General features: G+C 41.8%; 1 protein-coding gene across 3 annotated transcripts in view; it reads right to left on the bottom strand.

Annotated features, from left to right (window-relative positions):
• PARVA (parvin alpha) overlaps positions 1–18360 on the bottom strand; it is a 168227-nt gene that overhangs the window by 34684 nt on the left and 115183 nt on the right. For all 3 annotated transcript variants that reach the window (XM_018059568.1, XM_018059566.1, XM_018059567.1), the window contains exons 5-7: positions 13472–13612; positions 4886–5001; positions 1319–1377 (exon numbers count right to left, since the gene is read on the bottom strand). In XM_018059568.1, the coding sequence (XP_017915057.1) occupies positions 1319–1377; positions 4886–5001; positions 13472–13612 (316 nt within the window). The remainder of the gene's footprint in view (positions 1–1318; positions 1378–4885; positions 5002–13471; positions 13613–18360) is intronic.

The following is an 18360-nucleotide window of genomic DNA, read 5'->3' as shown; positions in this document are numbered from 1 at the left end:
CTGGACTCAGAAATTCAGGATCCCCAACCATGTTTTAGGAGCAGGGCTCAGGGACCATCCCAATATGGCATTTCACTGCCCAGTTTGCTGAAGGCACTGGCTTGGGAAGGTAGGTTTGGCTCTCTCCCGTCCATCCTGTGATACCCACCAAGGTGCACCTGCCATTGACCTAGAATATGTTTTCTCAAAGAGGGCAGGAATTGGAACGATACTCACAGCAGTGATGCAGCAAAGCAGTGAGAGCACAAGAATTAGGGACAGACCACTTAGCTTTAAGTCTTACAGAGCCATTTGCTTGCTGTGTGACCTTGGGCAAGCTACCAAACCTCTCTGGGCTCCAGGTTGCTTACTCTTAAAATGAAGATAACACGGTAAACAACTCAATCAGATGTTCTGAGCATTACATGATCTAATATACACAAATATTTTAGAATAATTTCTAGTATATACTAAATGCTGAATACATCTTTTTTCTCAATTCTTATTATGTTTATTCTAACTGTATATCTATCACCTATTAAGCAATGACTTGCAGGTAGTGTACTGGGAAGAAGAATGAACTTAATGTTCAAGTCAAGTAAACCAAGGATGGCTTTCTCCTCCATCTTTGGGCTGTGAGGTTTTAGGGGGTATAATCATTGCTTCATGTGCCCCTGCCCTTTCCACTGGCTCGTCTTGTTTGAAGGAAAATAGAGGAAAGTTGGGGGAGCAGGAGAAGACACAAACAAATTTTGCTGGTTTTGTGTGTGGCCAGGGCTCAGGCCTGCCCAGTGATCTCAGATCCCCCCACACCATCCCACTCTTTGTGCTTGAGAACAAAACTTATCTTTCTTATGACAAACCTCTTACATATTCGGATATTCCAGTTTCTGTGAATGTAAATTAAAAAAAAAAATCCACCACTGTAAGGTAGAGAGGGACTTTCTGGGTCATGGCACGTGACCATATAAATCAGATTCAGAAAAGGAAGAAAAACGTCCTTTTGAAGGTTAACAATTTAAATTCAATCCCATGTTTATGGCATGATGATTTCATGCTGGTTGGCTTTTTTGGGCACACTTTTTCCTGGAGTGCCACAAAATTAGAATTTTTCAATCACGGCTAATTCCCTCTCCCCACTTCCCCACCCAAGTTTGTACCTTAAGCATTGAGAGGCATGTTTTGAATGCATGGAAAAGGCTAAACTATAATCATTGGCTGAAGTCTAATCCCTCTTGCAATCCCAATAAATGAAAACTAAATATCAGCAAATGGATGAATTTCGGAGAAACATCTGTGTTCCATTACAGAATCGCTGGCAACAATGGTGTTGACATACTCTGTGTTACCAGTTATTTCCTCTTGGATTTGCCGAGACTGGAGGATTCCTTCTCGTTTCTGAAAACGGGGGTGGGGTGGGGAGAGGGTTGGGGAGGAGGAGAGAAAAATATGCTTTAGAAAAATACAAAAAACTGATTAACATTCCTGATACTGAGAAAGTTACTGGCATTTAAGAAATGAAGCCAGCGATGAGATACTGCTAGAAGTGAAACAAGGCCCCTGGTTTCCTGGGACTGGACTGTACCATTCATACTTAAGAGCAATTAGTGTTTATTCCAAACAAGTCGGCTGTTTCTTGGATGGCGACTCTTTTCTTTCTTTATTGGAAGACCTTCTGCTGGAAGCACACTGCCTCCTGGAGAAATCCACAGAAAACCAAATGGAAATGAAGGCCAGGGTGTGTCTGCCCTCCGGCTGGGGCCACAGGGGGAAGCAGAGAAACACATTTAACTGGCGGGTGAGGGGGTTGGGGTGGAGGAACTGAGGCCAACTTGGAGAAGTCAGAAGGAGAGTTTTTAAAAAGTGTTTAACTAGGGGAGCTTTTCAGTAAGTAGTACAGTCCTTAGGTAACTAGCTTATGCTCTGAGAAAAGGGTAAGGACTTTGTAAGTCCATCCACGCATCTATCTGCCCATCATCTGTCTACCCCCTGCCATCAACTTATCCTCTTTCTTCTCCATTTCATTAATCAGTGCCTTCTCCGTACAAGCCCCTCTGTTGGACTTATGACAGTTTCGGACCTCGAGGAACTTAAGAGTAAAATGGGGTAGATGAAAAGGTGAGCAAGAAGGTTTTCCTCAAACAAGCCCCTGGTTTATGCCTCAGGACCCAGCTCAATTATCAGAGTAGGATTTTCTTTCCCTCTCAAATGTGCGGTGGATAAGCAATTACATGGTTGCCCCCTGCAGAGAGGAAGTGCTGAGAGCAGGACCAGAACACGTGCTTTGAGCTGGGAGGGTCAGCCTAGGATGCGAATGGACACAGATGAGAGCCCACTCTAGTGGGAGGAATGGGCCCCGCAAAAAAGGCAGAGTCGGGGGAGCAGGGGCACGATCAGAACGCTGTTCGGAGAGACAGAGGCTGCTACTAGCCAATTTTTAAAAAATCAATTTATTTGGCTACACCTGGTCTTAGTTGCAGCATGCAGGATCTAGTTCCCTGATCTGGGATCAAACCTGGTTCCCCTGTTTTGGGAGCGTAGAGTCTTAGCCTGTGGACCAAGAGAAGTCCCTACCGTTAGTCAACTGAGTGCTGGTTTATGTGGGCATGTGAGCTGCTGAAGCAGTGCTGGGGTTCAGGGAGATTTCCTGATGAAGGTGAGGAGAGAGATGCATTCATCAGGTCCTCACCCAATCAGTTACCAGACACTTGGAAGATAGTCTAGGCATGGCAAGAGGTTGTCAGAGCAAATCCATCTTCCACAAAGGCCAGGTGTGTCAAGAAGGAGCCTCCAAGCTTTATTCTCTTAGCTAAAGCCCACCTTCTGACCCTCCTGTCCCAACTTTCACAACCTTTTCTTGGCATTCCCAATAGCCACAGAAACTAGCATCCTTACAAAATCCTTTTACAGAAGGAAAGGTAGAGCTGGATAAAGGCCATGCCTGTATCTGGATTAGATTAAGAAGAATGAACTATCAAAGCAAAAAAGGAAGAAAAAAATGTAAAATACCATTTAAAAAAGAGCCAGTGAGGATAAACCAGGACTTTCTCCAAATTCAGCTTCAACATTTGTAACAATTTTCACATAGGACTAATAAGGCCATTCACAGACATCAAACCTCATCTCCAACAACAGACAGCATTAATAAATGCTTGTACAAAGAATGGAAAAGAATTTTGGGTTCAGTGCCCCTCATAGCATCCTGATTCACTTCAAACCACTATTTGTTCCCTAAAGAACTAACCCTCTAGTTCAGTCAGCATCTTACAGCCATTTCTGAGTCATGCTTCTGTGCCTGTTTCACTTGATAAAGCAAAACACCCCATAAAACCTGACATGCCTCGATGCCATTTTAAGTAACACATCCTCCTTTCTCCCTCGTGCTAAGGAAACGGCCTGCAGGAGAAATTAAACCAGTGACAGGCTTCTGATGGCCTATAACTGAGTTCAAAATAAGGCATGAGACACGGGCCTGCAGTGACCACTGTTTCACCCCCCATCCTCACAAATCCTGAATCATAGTTTTAAAAAATATAATGAAACGGATTCACACTTTATTGATTGGTAAAAAAAATGACACAATAGAGATGGCCTGGATTCGCTAGGAAGATGCATATACCAGGAGGCTCTGGGCTGGCCGCACATCCATAAAATCCTTCATGCCATGCTTGACACAGTTGAGAGCCCACAAGTGAGGCCAATTAGTCCCTTTCAGTCAGCTACACTCAGTGTCTGAACCACACACGTGTGCACTGACAAGGGGCCTCTGATAGCCCTCTCCGCTGCTCAGGTAGTCCTGTCTCTGGGCAAGCAGGGCCAAGGTGTCATATTCCTATTATACCCCCTTAATGTTTGGCAAGTTAAGTACCCAGAAGGCATTGGAAAAAATACTTTTTCACTAGGGCACAGCTGAGTGGCACCCCCATGTCCGCCTTTCCTCCAGTTCACTTCTGATTCTTGAAAGCCTGGCCCAAAGACCTTTTGTCCAGGAAGCTGGCCTGGCCTGGCTTCTCAAGCAAAACCTACTGGTCCTCCAGGCTCTTCTTCACCAAGGGATGGCAGAGCCGCCAGACAGAACCCTGGATAACCTTGAATAACCAGGGAGTTGTTCATTAGGGATGTTCTCCCTTGCAGCATGTTTATTTGGAAAAGAACAGAAGCCAACAAAATGACGACCTTTTGCTCAACAGCATAAAGTTGGAAAATAAAATTGAATTTGAGTATCTAATGGGGTTAGGAGCAGAATGAGATAGTCATGGGGAGAGAGCATCCCCTCATTGTGGAAAGGACAGAGCCATGTGTAAATGGAAATTCCACATAATAATCTGCACAAGATGACTTGATACCCCAGCTGTGCTTCTCTGGGCAGGTGAAAAGCGGCAGTGCCTTCAGCATGGGCACGGCCTGTCAGGGTCTCTCTCAAACACACGTGTACACATGCACACGTGCCCTCACATGCACAGATACCTGCCTCTTCTCAATAACTGTGCATTGGTTGTTGAACCAAAAAATGACCCTCCATGGCTTACAGGACATACTTACACACATAGGAATATGTTCTTGTAATCCTACTACACAGACCTCACAAATATATACAGCACCCACCCTCAAATACATAACACCCAGGTACCTTCCTCACGAAAGCATGTAAACCCCAGGCACACGCCCCACATAAGGCTGTCCCGGACACAAGCACACGCTGTTCCACCCTTTGTATGTATATCGGAAATAAGCCCATACGCATCAGAAAGCTCACTGACATGCCTCCCAACACACAGCACACCCAGGCACACTCAGCACTCATTCAGTCCTCCTAGCAAGCTTCCCAGTGTGCCTGAGCTCACCCCGGAGCTCAGCCCCTGCGCCCCTTTAAGGGCACTGATGTTTGAGGTGGTTTCTGACTTACCTGGACCACAACCACTTGGATGGAAACATGGTCTGGGAGTCGGATTGGTGCCCGGAAATACTGGGACAGAGCAACTAGCAGATGCAAGATGGCTACCAGGCTCTTGGCATGAACGGCTGAAATAGAAGATGATTTATAAATCAGAGAATCTTCTTCCAGGTTCTAGGCAGATATAAACAGATATTCAAAACAAAGCAGTGCCACGTGGGGCTAATGCAGTCTGTGTCCTGGTCTTGTGAGGTGGTTCATGGCCATCAAACCTTATCTTCAGCTACATGCAGAAATAAATGCTTGTACACAAAGTGGAAAACAAATCTGGGTTCAGTGACCCCTCACCCAGCATCCTGATTCACTTTGATCCACAATCAATACCCCTTTCATCCCACCCCCAAGGGTCAGGGGACACCCTTAGTCATTGTAGGCCTCACCCTGGGCCCCCTCGGTTCTCAGCCAGATCCCACGGATTTACTTCTTAGATCGTGTTATTCCTGGATTGCAGTGCAGTGCTTTTCCACTCTGATTGGGATCCTGGCAACTGCTGGAGCCTGAGTGCAGATCAGCGCGGCGCCACCTCCAGCTTCTTGCTCACTCTCTGCCGATGACCGTAAGCATGTCTGCTGTTTCCCCCTCCCTTCCCATCTGATGGGGAACTCTATGGGTTATCAGCCCTAATCTTGTTCCAAGGCTCTACACAAAGCAGGCCCTCAATCAGGGAACACGGAGTCAGGACACCAGGTGCCTTCCTTCGCCCAGGGCTTTAAGAGCCCCAGAGGAAGGCATGAGAGACACCCCAGGCTTTTGTTGCCCTCTTGAGTGCCATGCATAGTCAGTGCAGGCAGTGCCCTTTGGGTCATAGCTGGGAGGGGATGTTCATGCCCCAGCTGTAGCTGACCTGTGTGTGCTGGATGTTAAGCCGTGTATGCCAGAAAAGGCTGGGAAACTACTGAGTTGTAGCTTTCTGAGATGAGAGGAAAAAAAGGGTTTGATGTAACGGGCACACAGGGTCAGGCCAACTGGAGCTTGCGTTCTGACCTGACAAACTACCATTCCCTTACTGAGTACACGGCCTTGGGTAAGCCATTCAAGGCCCTTGGGGTTCAACCTGCTCAACCTCACACATGAGGATAACAATGCCTATGAAGAAATGCAGGTGGTAAGAATTTCCAGACATAACATAGGCAAAGCTCCTAGCACATAGCAATGCCTAGGAATGGTGGGTTTTGCGTGTGTGTGTAATAAAGTTTTATTAAAGTATAAAGGAGATAGAGAAAGCTTCTGACATAGACATCAGAAGGGGGCAGAAAGAATACCTGCCTGTTAGTCTTTAGCTGGATGTTATATAGCTACTAAGTAAAAAGTAAAACTAAAAAGTCGCTCAGTCATGTCCAACTCTTTGTGACCCTGTGGACTGTAGCCTACCAGGCTCCTCGTCCATGGGATTCTCCAGGCAAGGATACTGGAGTGGGTTGCCATTTCCTTCTCCAGGGAGATTTTTTTATTATCACTTATGGGAAAGTGCCTGGCATCTAGACAACTAAACCACGTCAACTTTCTCCCCTTTCTTTCATGAAAGGAGAAAGTCTCCGGATACTTTACCTGCCTTCACAGGGAAAGTAAGTCCTACCAGCCTTATGGGTCTAATTACAGGGGCATTTAAGGAAGGAACAAGAAATGTCTATTTTGTGTAGTTAGTGAGTGTGAACTGGGCCCATTATTAGGGTGTCATTCTGTCTGCCCTGGGATCAATAAATCTGCTCTAACAGAAGCTTTGGGAAATCACCAAGAAAATGAAATGATTCAGACCATTCTTGGGAACTCATTAGAGTTTTCTGTTATCATTGCTGCTTCAAAGAAGGTTTTCCACTGACTCTGATAAACAGCAACTCAATACCACCACTATACAGCAGATGAACTGCTCCTAACTCATGGCCTTCCAGAAGGAGTTTTCAGCTTGGGGCCTTTGGCTTCGTCAACTAAGAATCCCCCAACATTTACAGCCTTAAAGAAGGCACCTGGGGGCTTCCCTGGTGGTCCAGTGGTAAAGAATTCATCTGCCAAGGCAGGTGACACGGGTTCGAACCCTGATCGGGGAATGAAGATCCCATGTGCTATGAGGCAGCTGAGCCCATGCAGCAACTAGGGAGCCCAAGTACCACAGATGAGACCCAGTGAGACCCACTCACCCTTTCAAAAAAGGGCACCTGGCATGCGACAGACCCACTGACATGATGCACAAACGCAAAATCCGGGTTTGTTCTTCCAGTCAGAACTGACCGCATCAGTCCCGTCACTGAGGCTTGTAAGGACATTTGCTCCCGCTACCCTTTTTTCATAATGCTGGAAAAGCTGTGGTCAGAGATTTTGTTCTCACACTCTGGTGATGCCGTATGCTACCTTGACGGTCTCGGTGAGCAAAGCAGAGCTGTGTTGTAGGCACACTCTTCCGATGAGTGCTCTGTCTTTCTGGGTATACTTTCACGAGGAAAAACTATGTAGTTTCTCTCTCTCTTACATCACATACATGCTGTGTAAAAAGGATGTTAAATAATAAATGCTGGAGAGGGCATGGAGAAAGGGAATCCTCCTGTCCTGTTGGTGGAAATGTAAACTGGTGCAGCTACCATGGAAAACAGTGCAGAAGTTCCTCAAAAATAAGAGTTAACACATGAACCAGTAATTCCATTCCGGGGCATATATCTGAACAAAATCATAATTCAGAAAGATACCTGCACCCTTATGTTCACAGCAGACTATTTACAATAGCCAAGACAGGGAAACAACCTAAACGTCCATTGACAGATGAATGGATAAAGAAGATGTGCTCCAATCAACAGAGGTATGGATAAAGAAGATGTGGGAATATAGAAATGGAATATTACTCAGCTATCAAAAAGGATGAAGCAATGCCATTTGCAACAACATGGATAGACCTAGAGAGTGTCATACTGAGTGAAGTAAGTCAGAGAAGGAGAAATATCATACGACACCCTTTAAAAGTGGAATCTAAAAAGAAATGATACAAATAAACTTACAAAACAGAAAGAGACTCACAGACTTAGAAAATGAACTTACGGTTGCCAGAGGGAAGGGACATTTAGGAAGCTTGGGAAGGTCATGAACACACTGCTATATTCAAAATGGACAACCAATAAGTACCTGTTGTATTGAACTTGGAACTCGACTCAATATTACGTGCCACCCTGCATATGAGGAGGTTTGGGGGAGAATGGATACATGTCTATGTATTGCTGAGTCCCTTTGCTGTTCACCCGATACTACAACACTGTTAATCGTCTATACCCCAATACAAAATTAAGTTTAAAGTTTGGGGGAGAAAAGATATGGCATATTTACAGAATAGAATACTACTCAGCCACTAAAAAGAATGAAATAATGCCATTTGGATGGACCTAGAGATGATACACTTCCCTGTAAGAGGATGGTTTAGACAAGCAGCCTAACTTCAATTTTTTAAAAAAAAGTAAGCAGAGAAACCCTTTGTTCCAAAAGTCATCAGGCAAAACTGATAAAAAGGAGTACAACTGCTCTGGCTCCTTTATCCTAACTACAGAGCTGCTTCTCTTCTCCTCAGTGATGCCTGAGATTTTCCTTGCAAATCAAGGTTGGGACAAACATGATTTAATATTCACTGCTTAAATAAATTATAGAACATCCACAAGATGAGATAGTTTGCATATATGGAAAATCATTGTTAAGACAAAGTAGACAGATGTAAATATTAAGAATATTAAAGAGAACTAGAAATAAGGGAAATAAACATTTATGGATTTATGCCTATAAATACACATATATTTGTACATACACACATACATACATGTATATAAATACACACACATACACATATGTACACAAATAGAGACATATACACATGTGCTTGTTGCCAAGCCTTGGAAAGCGAAAAAAAATGCTATAGCGGAAAGATTGATTCTTTTTTCCTGCTTCAAATGTTTCTTTAGAATAAAGACATGTTATCTTTTCAATTAGGAAAGCTTCTGACAACCTCTGTGTATCTGGGCACTCTCATTCTTTTATCTCCCAGCACGTCTTCCGGGTGTCTTCTCCCTGACGCCGGGCAGAATGCAGGGCCGCCGTGGCCTGTGCTCCAGTCAGGGTGGAAACGTGCAGAATGACGGCAGGGCTGAGAAACCAAGACTCCACTGTATAAACTGGGCCCTGCAGACCCCAGGAGGGTCGCTCTAGGGCTGGGGAACTGTTTCAAGGGTGCTGCTGAATGAGAAATAGTTCCCCAAACATGAATTGTGGTGGACACAGAAATTGGTGCAATTTGGGAGGAAGCAGTTTGACAGTATGTGTTAGGACCTTAAAATGTACATATCCTTTGGCTCTAAACTAACACTGCTGGGTTTTTATTCCTAAGAAGTAATTATATCTATGAGCAGACAGAACTCCTCAGGCTGTACTGATATTAGTGAGAAAATGTAAAAAAAATCTTAAAATCTGTCATTAGTTAAGTAAATTATGATATACCTAATCTATATCATATGATATTTTAAAAAGTGACATATAGAAGGATAAAGATCTGTAAAGATAAACATATATACAGGTTTATCTCATCTTCATAAAAATGTATTTTATATGCAAAGTATACGCACACATTTTATTCATTTATTGATGTATTTAGTTCTTACACACATACAAACCCCGAAGGAACATCACAAGGCTGACAGTGCTTGTATCTGATGGACAGCTCCTGGGGGCAGTATGTGTGGCTCAGGACACAGGCGCAGCCAGACTCTCTGGGTCTCATTCCTGGCTCCACCACTCACCCACCGTGTGACACTCCTTTAGCAAATGGTATAGTGCTTAGTATTGCCAATCATTTTTCCAGGCTTTAGGGATACAACAGTAAAGGGACAAAAATCCTTGCCCTTGGGAAGCTTACATTCATTGTTTCTTAACCTCTCTATGCCTTAACTTTCCCATCTGTAAAATGGGGTCAGATGGTTGAATAACGATTGCAAGGCTCAAAATATGTAAAGTGTTTAGATAAGTACAAGGCATACAGCACTATAAATATGTTAAATATGTTAGATGTTATTTAAGTGTCTTTTAACTGTATTTTCTAAATTTTCAATAATAAAAATTATTACTGTGAATAAAAAAAAGAAAAGGAAGAGTCCCCTAAAACCCTGGATCAAGGACCTTGGAAACTCAGTGCTGCCCCTGCCACCTTGATCCTGAGTGGAAAGATGACACAGTGTCCTCAGAAAGAGCCAGGGAAGATAACCGAGAGAGGAGGGGTGAGAGCCTGCCCTGGGAGTCGCGCCCGCCACATTCCTCATCACAGAAAGCACTGCGGCCTGAAGCCCCAAGGCATCACAGGGAGCTGGTCCCTGAGATAATTATTCCCTCTGACCTAGTCATTCCTCTCAGTTCTGGAAAGCTATCTGATGAGAATAATTCAAGAGAAGCAAAGAGCCACAACCTAACATTTAACTCGGCACTATCTGATATTAGCAATAAGCTGGAAAACATTCTAAAAAAGATCAGTGTCAACATAGGGTTTAAGTTAACTATGGGATACCTAGCCCAGGAAACAGAGCAGCTATCAAAAATTATAACTACAAAGACCACATGTGAATATAGAAGATGTGTATGATGTAATATTAAGAGAGGATAACAAAATGAGTTTGTACATGCCTTCATCAAGTAAAAATATGAAAAACTATGCATTGATGTGGATAGTAATGACAAAAAAATGAAAACAGCTAGATGAGGGTGGCAATAGATGTGATTATTTTACTCGTAGGCATTTCCCTATAAGAAATGAAAGTGAATGCGAACCCAAAACAAATCATTCAAAGCCATTGAAGACAAGGGTTCTGATGTGGCTTTAAAAAATTCCTATCTTAAACCAGGCAAAATGGTTTGTGGATGGGGAAGATGAAATGAGGAATGTTTCAGATCAAGGAAATGTCTTCCAGAAAGGGTTCTAGAAAGGTGGGAATATTGTGCCTTATTTAAATGAGGCCAGTATGGATGACAAGGAGAGAGGCTGAGACAGCATCAGATACATTTGCGGACAGAGAGGTAGGTGGGGGCTGGCCAGATGTTAAGGGTTGATTTGCTCACTCCAGCCTCAAATTCATCCTGGAGACGGAAATGAAAACCCACTGGAGTCTTAGCCTCCAGTCCCCCTGAATGTGACCTTATTTGTAAAATCAATGCAGATGTGATTATTTAAGATGAGGTCATGCTGGAATAGGGGGAGTCCCTAATCCAACATGACAAGTGTCCTTATCAAAAGAGAAAATTTGGACACAGAAATATGCATAGAAGGAAGATGATGTGAAGAAATATAGCAAGAAATCAGCCCTCTGTGAGCTCAGGAGAGAGGCCTGTAATAGATCCTCCCCTTGCAGCTCTCAGAAAGAACCAAGATACCCACCCCTTGGTCTCAGACTTGTGGCCTCCAAAACTGGAAGCAAATAAATTTCTGTTGCCTAAAAACAAATGAAAGAAAACAATTCCATCTTTCCTATTTTCTGAGTCAGAGTCCATGATACATGAAAAGGAGTTTTGAAACAAGGTCCTACTATAGTAGGACAGGGAACTATAGTCAATATCCCGTGATAAATCATAATGAAAAATCATTTTAAAAAGAATGTATATATATTTATGTATAACTGAATCACTTTGCTGTACAGCAGAGATTAACACAACACTATAAACGAATTATGTTTCAATAAAAAAAAAGAAAAGAGAGCTCCAGAGGGTTTCCTAAATATTTTACTCCTTCCCTGGTGGCTCAGACGGTACAGAAATTGCCTGCAATGCAGGAGACCTGGGTTCAATTCCTGGGTTGAGAAGATTCCCTGGAGAAGGGAATGGCGACTCCCTCTAGTATTCTGGCCTGGAGAATTCCATGGACAGAGGAGCCTGGTGGACTACAGTCCATGGGGTCGCAAAGAGTCGGAAAAGACTGAGCTACTAACAAATCAACTATACTTCAATTTTTAAAAAAAGAGGTAAAAGGTGTTTTGTTTTGCAGACGTATATAGAGATGGTCCATTTTCAAAGGAGTAGGAAATAGGATCAAACAAAACTGACCAGAGGTCACCATCAGAGGACTTTAATGCTTATTGCTATTATGGATTTCCAGAATGCAGATACATTACCCAAACTAGTGATCCAGCTCCCTTTCCCTCCCCCGCTGAACATGATTAGCGTTCCTGGGGCCTGGGGCAGCCTCTGGGGCTCACAGCCACGGCCTCCCCGCTCCCACCCTCAGGTATCGGCTCTGCTCGGCAGAGGATGCCTTGTTCCCAGTGCTGTGTGCTGCTCCAGGCAGCTTATCATGCCTGTAAGCAAAGGTGCAGTTATGCTGAAGGAGGTACTTGGCATCTTTTTCCAATGTCGGATATTAGGAACCCGCTGAAGAGATTGCCAGTGGCAGCTACTATGTCTCTGACTTGGAGAGGTGAAGATTCCCCTTACTTTCTCAGGTCTAAAAGGTGGTTTTTTGGGGTGGGGTGGGGAGGGGAGGAGACGTCCATTTTAAGTAGTATACATCAGGACTTCCCTGGTGGTCCAGCGGTTAGGAATCAGGCCGCAATGCAAGGGACGTGGGTTTGATCATTGGTCTGGGAGGATTCCACATACTGTGGAGCAACTAAGTCCATGTACCACGACTACTAAGGCTGCACTCTGGAGCCCACGCACCAGAACTACTGAAGCCCGGTGCCTAGAGCCTGTGCTCTGCAACGAGGGAAGCCACCGCAGTGAGAAGCCCGCTCACTGCATATAGAGACGGCTCGTGTGCAGCAACAAAGGCCCAGTGCAGCCACAAAAAAAAATTTTTGTAAGTTGTATACATCAGATGCAATAAGATATAATACTCAATCTCTTAATACTTAAAAGGCAAAACCTACAATCTAAGTCGTTTTATTCATCTAAATGCATATTTTTATTCTATCACAAAGAACAAAACAATGTTGGGCTCCCGATAGGAAGACGTGTTGTTGCTACTGGATTCGCTCAAATCTATTGATCTCATGTTGACTGATATGGACTCAATTAGGTCCATATTAGACAGCCAGGCCCTTGAAGCAGCAAGAGAATGAACCATTTATACTCTCTGAGATCCTTGAGCTACACTTGCATGAAAACCTGAATTTTAAAATCCTATTCCAGTACCTATGCTCTCAACCATATCTTTGCTCCCTCTGGACAGTATGGGGGTGAGAGGAAGGGGATGGGCACTAAAATAGAGCCAAGTCCCTGCTCCCTGCTTCTCAGCTGCTCAAACTAGGGATCTCCACTTTCCAGAGCTTTGACAGGCTGGAGACAGTTTTCTCAAAAGGGTGTGCTGGGACTCAGAAGTAGCTCAATGAACAGGAGTTCCCTTCCCAACAGTCTACATGAGGTTTCTACAGAACGCCTTCCTCAGCTTCCCTTGGATGAGGGTGATGAGCTTGCATTCTAAGGAAAGGCACATCTCGCTCAGAGATATATGGGTTTGCACCCACCCAGCTTATGATGCAACCTCCTGGGGAAACCCCACAGGTGTCCTGTAACAATCCCACTTCCCTCCACAAAACTCACTGTCTACGTTCCACTTGATGCTCCGAGGAGGAAGTTTCAGGGTTTCGTTGATCTTCTCCAGGACAGTCTGCAGCTTTTGCTTCTGGGCAATCTCTGACTGGGTGACCTCAGCAACGTTCAGCTTCTCACTCTCGAGTTTTTCTGGGGCGACAAGGGAAAGAGAACAGCTATTACTTTTGCTACACACCACCCCAAGCCATGTACTCACACCTTCACTCATTCACTCACTCACCAAATACACATTGAGCACCTAGTAAGAGAGGGTTGCTGCTGTCCCTTCCTCAGCTGATGGTGGCACTGTGGTGCTCGTATGTATTGTGAAGACCTAGGGATTATGTCTTGAAACCCCAAAATAATAAGGCCTTAGGACCATGAGTGAGTGAGTGAGAGTCACTCAGTCGTGTCTGACTCTTTGTGACCCCATGGATTATATACATATACAGTCCATGGAATTCTCCAGGCCAGGATCCTGGGTAGCCTTTCCCTTCTCCAGGGAGTCCAGGACCATAGGTGGGCATTTAACCCAGTTTATCATATTTGAGCTATTTCCCCTCATATCTCCCCCTCTTTTTTTCATGTCTGCCTTCTTCTCCAAGGACATCCCTGTGCCCTGCCTGGAAAGCCTTCCGTGCTTCCCCGGGCAGTGGTCAAGTCCTAATTCAAGGTGTCTTGAACACTCTCATAGTGTAGTACAATATGAATCATATTTATGTCTCAAGAACCTTCTTTCCTTTTAAACCCACTTGGAAGATAACTAATTTCATGTGTCCGATTTAATTAACTCTAACGCACACATCCTCTCACATTTTAACATCCCTGAAGTCAGGCTGTCTTAAAACTGATGGGATCCTACAACTGCTGACAGCCAGATGGGAGCTACAAGAGTTACCACTGCTTCTATGTGGATGAACTTGGTCATAACTCTTCACAGTGTGGTCACTTCCACGTCTCAGTAAGCCTACAAGATGCTGTATAGCAGAAATTAACACAACACTGTAAATCAACTATACTTCAGTAAATTTAAAGAAAGCCTACATAAGCAATTTCAAAAAGTAGAACATAAAAATTCCAAGTCATAAGAAAGCATCAGGTAATAGTTTAATTGAATGTTTTTTTTCCTCCTTAAGTGGAACTTATCCTGGTATGTTTTAAAATCAATGGTTCGGGTATGCAATGACATAACCCCTTAATACTTAAAGGCGAAAAAAAAAAAGTCTATTTATTAATGTAAATTTATATTTCTATCTTAAGGAACAATTTTGGATTCCTTAATGGGAAATATGTTGTCTGCTATTGGATTTACCTAATCCACTCTCCACAACCTATTGGAGGATTGACAGGACTTTCTGAAGCATGTTTAAAATGTCTTTTCTCCTCATTTTTTAGGCACGCCATACAAACTAATGAAACTTCACCATACATCAACAGTCTCCATATAGCTTACATTATCTTATTTTTCAGCAGTTGTAGCTTATCCAAGTCAAATGCCTCTTGAGTAATTCTTTGAAGACAAAACTGCCCAGGAGAAAATGGGTTATGGAAAAGCCTGAATGAACTATTTTTGGCCAACCCAATATATAACAGATCTTATTCAATCATTCCCCTGTAGATACACAGTCAGGTTATATTGCACTTTTCCCCCATTTGTAATAAAGTTACAGTAAACATCCTCTGTGTGTGTGTGTGTATGTATATATGTATTACCAACTGATTATTACTGGTAAAAATAAAAGTTATTGTCTTACAAATTTTCTTCTTGAATACAGTCATCTTACCAAATTCCTTTATTATTCTTTGAGTTTTTAGTATTCTCTAGGCATACAAATAACATAAAACATTACTGTCCCTATTTTGCAAGCTTATGTCACTTATTTCAATTTTATGACATTTTAAGATAGATTTGAGAGTCTCTTCTACTGTTTCTACCCTTCATATTATTTTAAAAATATTCAACCCTTAAAATTTAAGAGATCTACTCAAATAGTCCTACAGTTAAATAACTTCATTCAGTGTTACTAAATTCTTTTTAAAGTCTTCTAGTTTTTTTTCCCCTTTATTCAGCTAATTTCAGCTAGTTCTATGAACATTTTCCATTACCAAATTTTTATTCTTCCAGGAAATTGTTTCTCTCATGTTTTTATAGTTCTGAAAATTGTTCATCATTAGTTTAACTTGTTGTAAAGTAGTAGGCATGATTTTGAAATAGGATGCTATTTAGAAAATTTTCTCAGGTAGGATTATATTGTAACTCTTTCAGTTGTTTTTGAAGTTAGCATCCAAATAGGCTTTTGCAGAGGTTATTTATAGAAAACAATGAAACAGTATTCAAAAAGTTCTCAAATATTAAAACAGGGCAGAATAAACTCAAGCATTCTGAATGGTTGTCATTCAGAATTGTTAGATATTCTAACAAACACAGTCGCCACATATATCATATTATATAAGTGTAACCACCCTTTCAAAGAATTAGAATACATAAACTACTCCTTCCAATATGAACAATTCCTAGGTTATTATATATTTGTTTCCAAAAACATGGAGAGGGTTAGTTTAAAAAAGTTTTCTTTATTGTATCATGGTCAAAGAATTTGGTCTGTATAATTTATTGAGCCTTTATGGACATAGTCAAATTTTGCCAGTGTTCCATTCAGTTGAAAAGAATGAAAACACTCATTTGGAGGTGTTGCTGCTCATTTAGATTGTCTAGCTCTTCTCTAGTTTTACGAACTTTTTCTTAATGTGTTATTAAAAGAAATATGTTAATGGTAGATTTGTCAAGTTCTTGTAATTCTGACCGACATTTAAAATGTTTTATATAGTAACATTCAATGCATAAACGTTTTAGTTTTAAAATGTCCTTATTTCCTAGTAACGTTAGTCTCATTAATAATGTAGAGACTCTCCACAGCAATGTTTTTCTCCTTAGTCTATTTCATATTAAAATAGTTACCCCAGCTTTCTTTTAATTAGTATTGGCTAGTAGATACGATTGTTTCCATTTTTTTTCAACCCTTCTGTATCCTCCTATATCAAAGACTATGTTTAGTAAACAGCATATAGAAAGATTTTTTGTTATCTAGGCTGACAATCTTTTAAAAGGATAAAGCCAATTTACATTGATTGGGTTTACAAATATACTTGGATTCACTTGTATCAGCTTCTTTTGAACTTTCTGTTACTCTATTTTTCTGATTCTTTATGTCCCCCTTTCATCCTTGTTGTCTCTCAGATTAGGGCTTCTATTCCCTCTTACTTTCTCCTTATTAAAAGTAGGGAGGCTATATACTCTGATTATTTCAGTGGTTTCCTTAGAACTTTTATCATGTGTATTTAACTTGCAGTCTTATGCTGCTTAGTCTCTTTATCCACGTACTGAATAATACAAGGACCTCAGCACACTAACTGATCACTCTTCCTGACTTAAGTGCTAGGATTAAGTGTCTGGGATTCTGATTCTACTGTATCTTCATTTTTTGTTGCATTTCATATCTTTTCTGGGGGTTCATTTTCCTTCTTTGTGGAGCATACTCTAGACATTCCTTTTAGTGAGGGTCTATTGGTAGTAAACCCTCTCACTTCATGTTTGTTTAAAATGCCTTAATTTTCTCCCCACTTTTAAAAGTTTTTTTTTTTTTTTTTTTTTCTGGATGTAAACCTGTAAGTTAACAATACTTTTCTGCACTTTGAAATTTTCATTCCAATAACCTTGGGATTTTATTGTTCCTGATAAAAGACAGCTTTCAGTCTGTTGTTATAGGTAATCTCTTTTTTTCTCTTTGCTTTTGATCTTTTCTTTGCCTTCAGTGTTCTAAGGTTTCATTATGAAGATTTTGGCTTGGTTGCCCTGTTTGGGATACTCTAAGATTCCTGAATCTAGACTTCATATCTTCCATCAGTTCTCAAATTTTTAATTCATTATGTCTCTAACTGTTATCTATACGCCATTCTCTCTGTTTTCTCCTGCTAGAATTCCAATTAGCCATGTGTTGGATTTTCTTAATCTCTGTTTTTAATTCTCATTTTCCACTCCATTGTCTTTCTCACATTGCATTCTGGGTAATTTCTTCAGTGCCATATTCCAGTTCATCAATTCCTAATCAGCTATGTCTAATCCACTGAAGTTTCTAATTACATTAGTCCATTTTTTTCCCATTTCTAGAAGTTCTATTTAGTTCTCGTTCATAGTTTGCTTGTTCAATTTTGATAGCTATTTGTGCTTTTATCATCCTTTCAATAGTCTTAAAACTTTTGACATATTAAATGTATTTTATATTCCATAATTGATCAATTGCTCATATCTATAGCAGACTACATTATGAGAAATGCCAGACTGGAAGAAACACAAGCTGGAATCAAGATTGCTGGGAGAAATATTAATAACCTCAGATATGCAGATGACACCACCCTTATGGCAGAAAGTGAAGAGGAACTAAAAAGCCTCTTGATGAAAGTGAAAGAGGAGAGTGAAAAGGTTGGCTTACAGCTCAACATTCAGAAAACGAAGATCATGGCATCTGGTCCCATCATTTCATGGGAAATAGATGGGGAAACAGTGGAAACAGTGGCTGACTTTATTTTGGGGGGCTCCAAAATCACTGTAGATGGTGATTGCAGCCGTGAAATTAAAAGACGCTTACTCCTTGGAAGAAAAGTTATGACCAACCTAGACAGTATATTCAAAAGCAGAGACATTACTTTGCCAACAAAGGTCTGTCTAGTCAAGGCTATGGTTTTTCCTGTGGTCATGTATGGATATGAGAGTTGGACTGTGAAGAAGGCTGAGCGCCAAAGAATTGATGCTTTGAACTGTGGTGTTGGAGAAGACTCTTGAGAGTCCCTTGGACTGCAAGGAGATCCAACAAATCCATTTTGAAGGAGATCAGCTCTGG

Source organism: Capra hircus, chromosome 15, assembly GCF_001704415.2.
Source record: "Capra hircus breed San Clemente chromosome 15, ASM170441v1, whole genome shotgun sequence".
Classification (NCBI taxonomy): domain Eukaryota; kingdom Metazoa; phylum Chordata; class Mammalia; order Artiodactyla; family Bovidae; genus Capra; species Capra hircus.
Note: the sequence above shows the minus strand (reverse complement) of the source record. Positions and strands in the feature narration are given on the sequence as shown.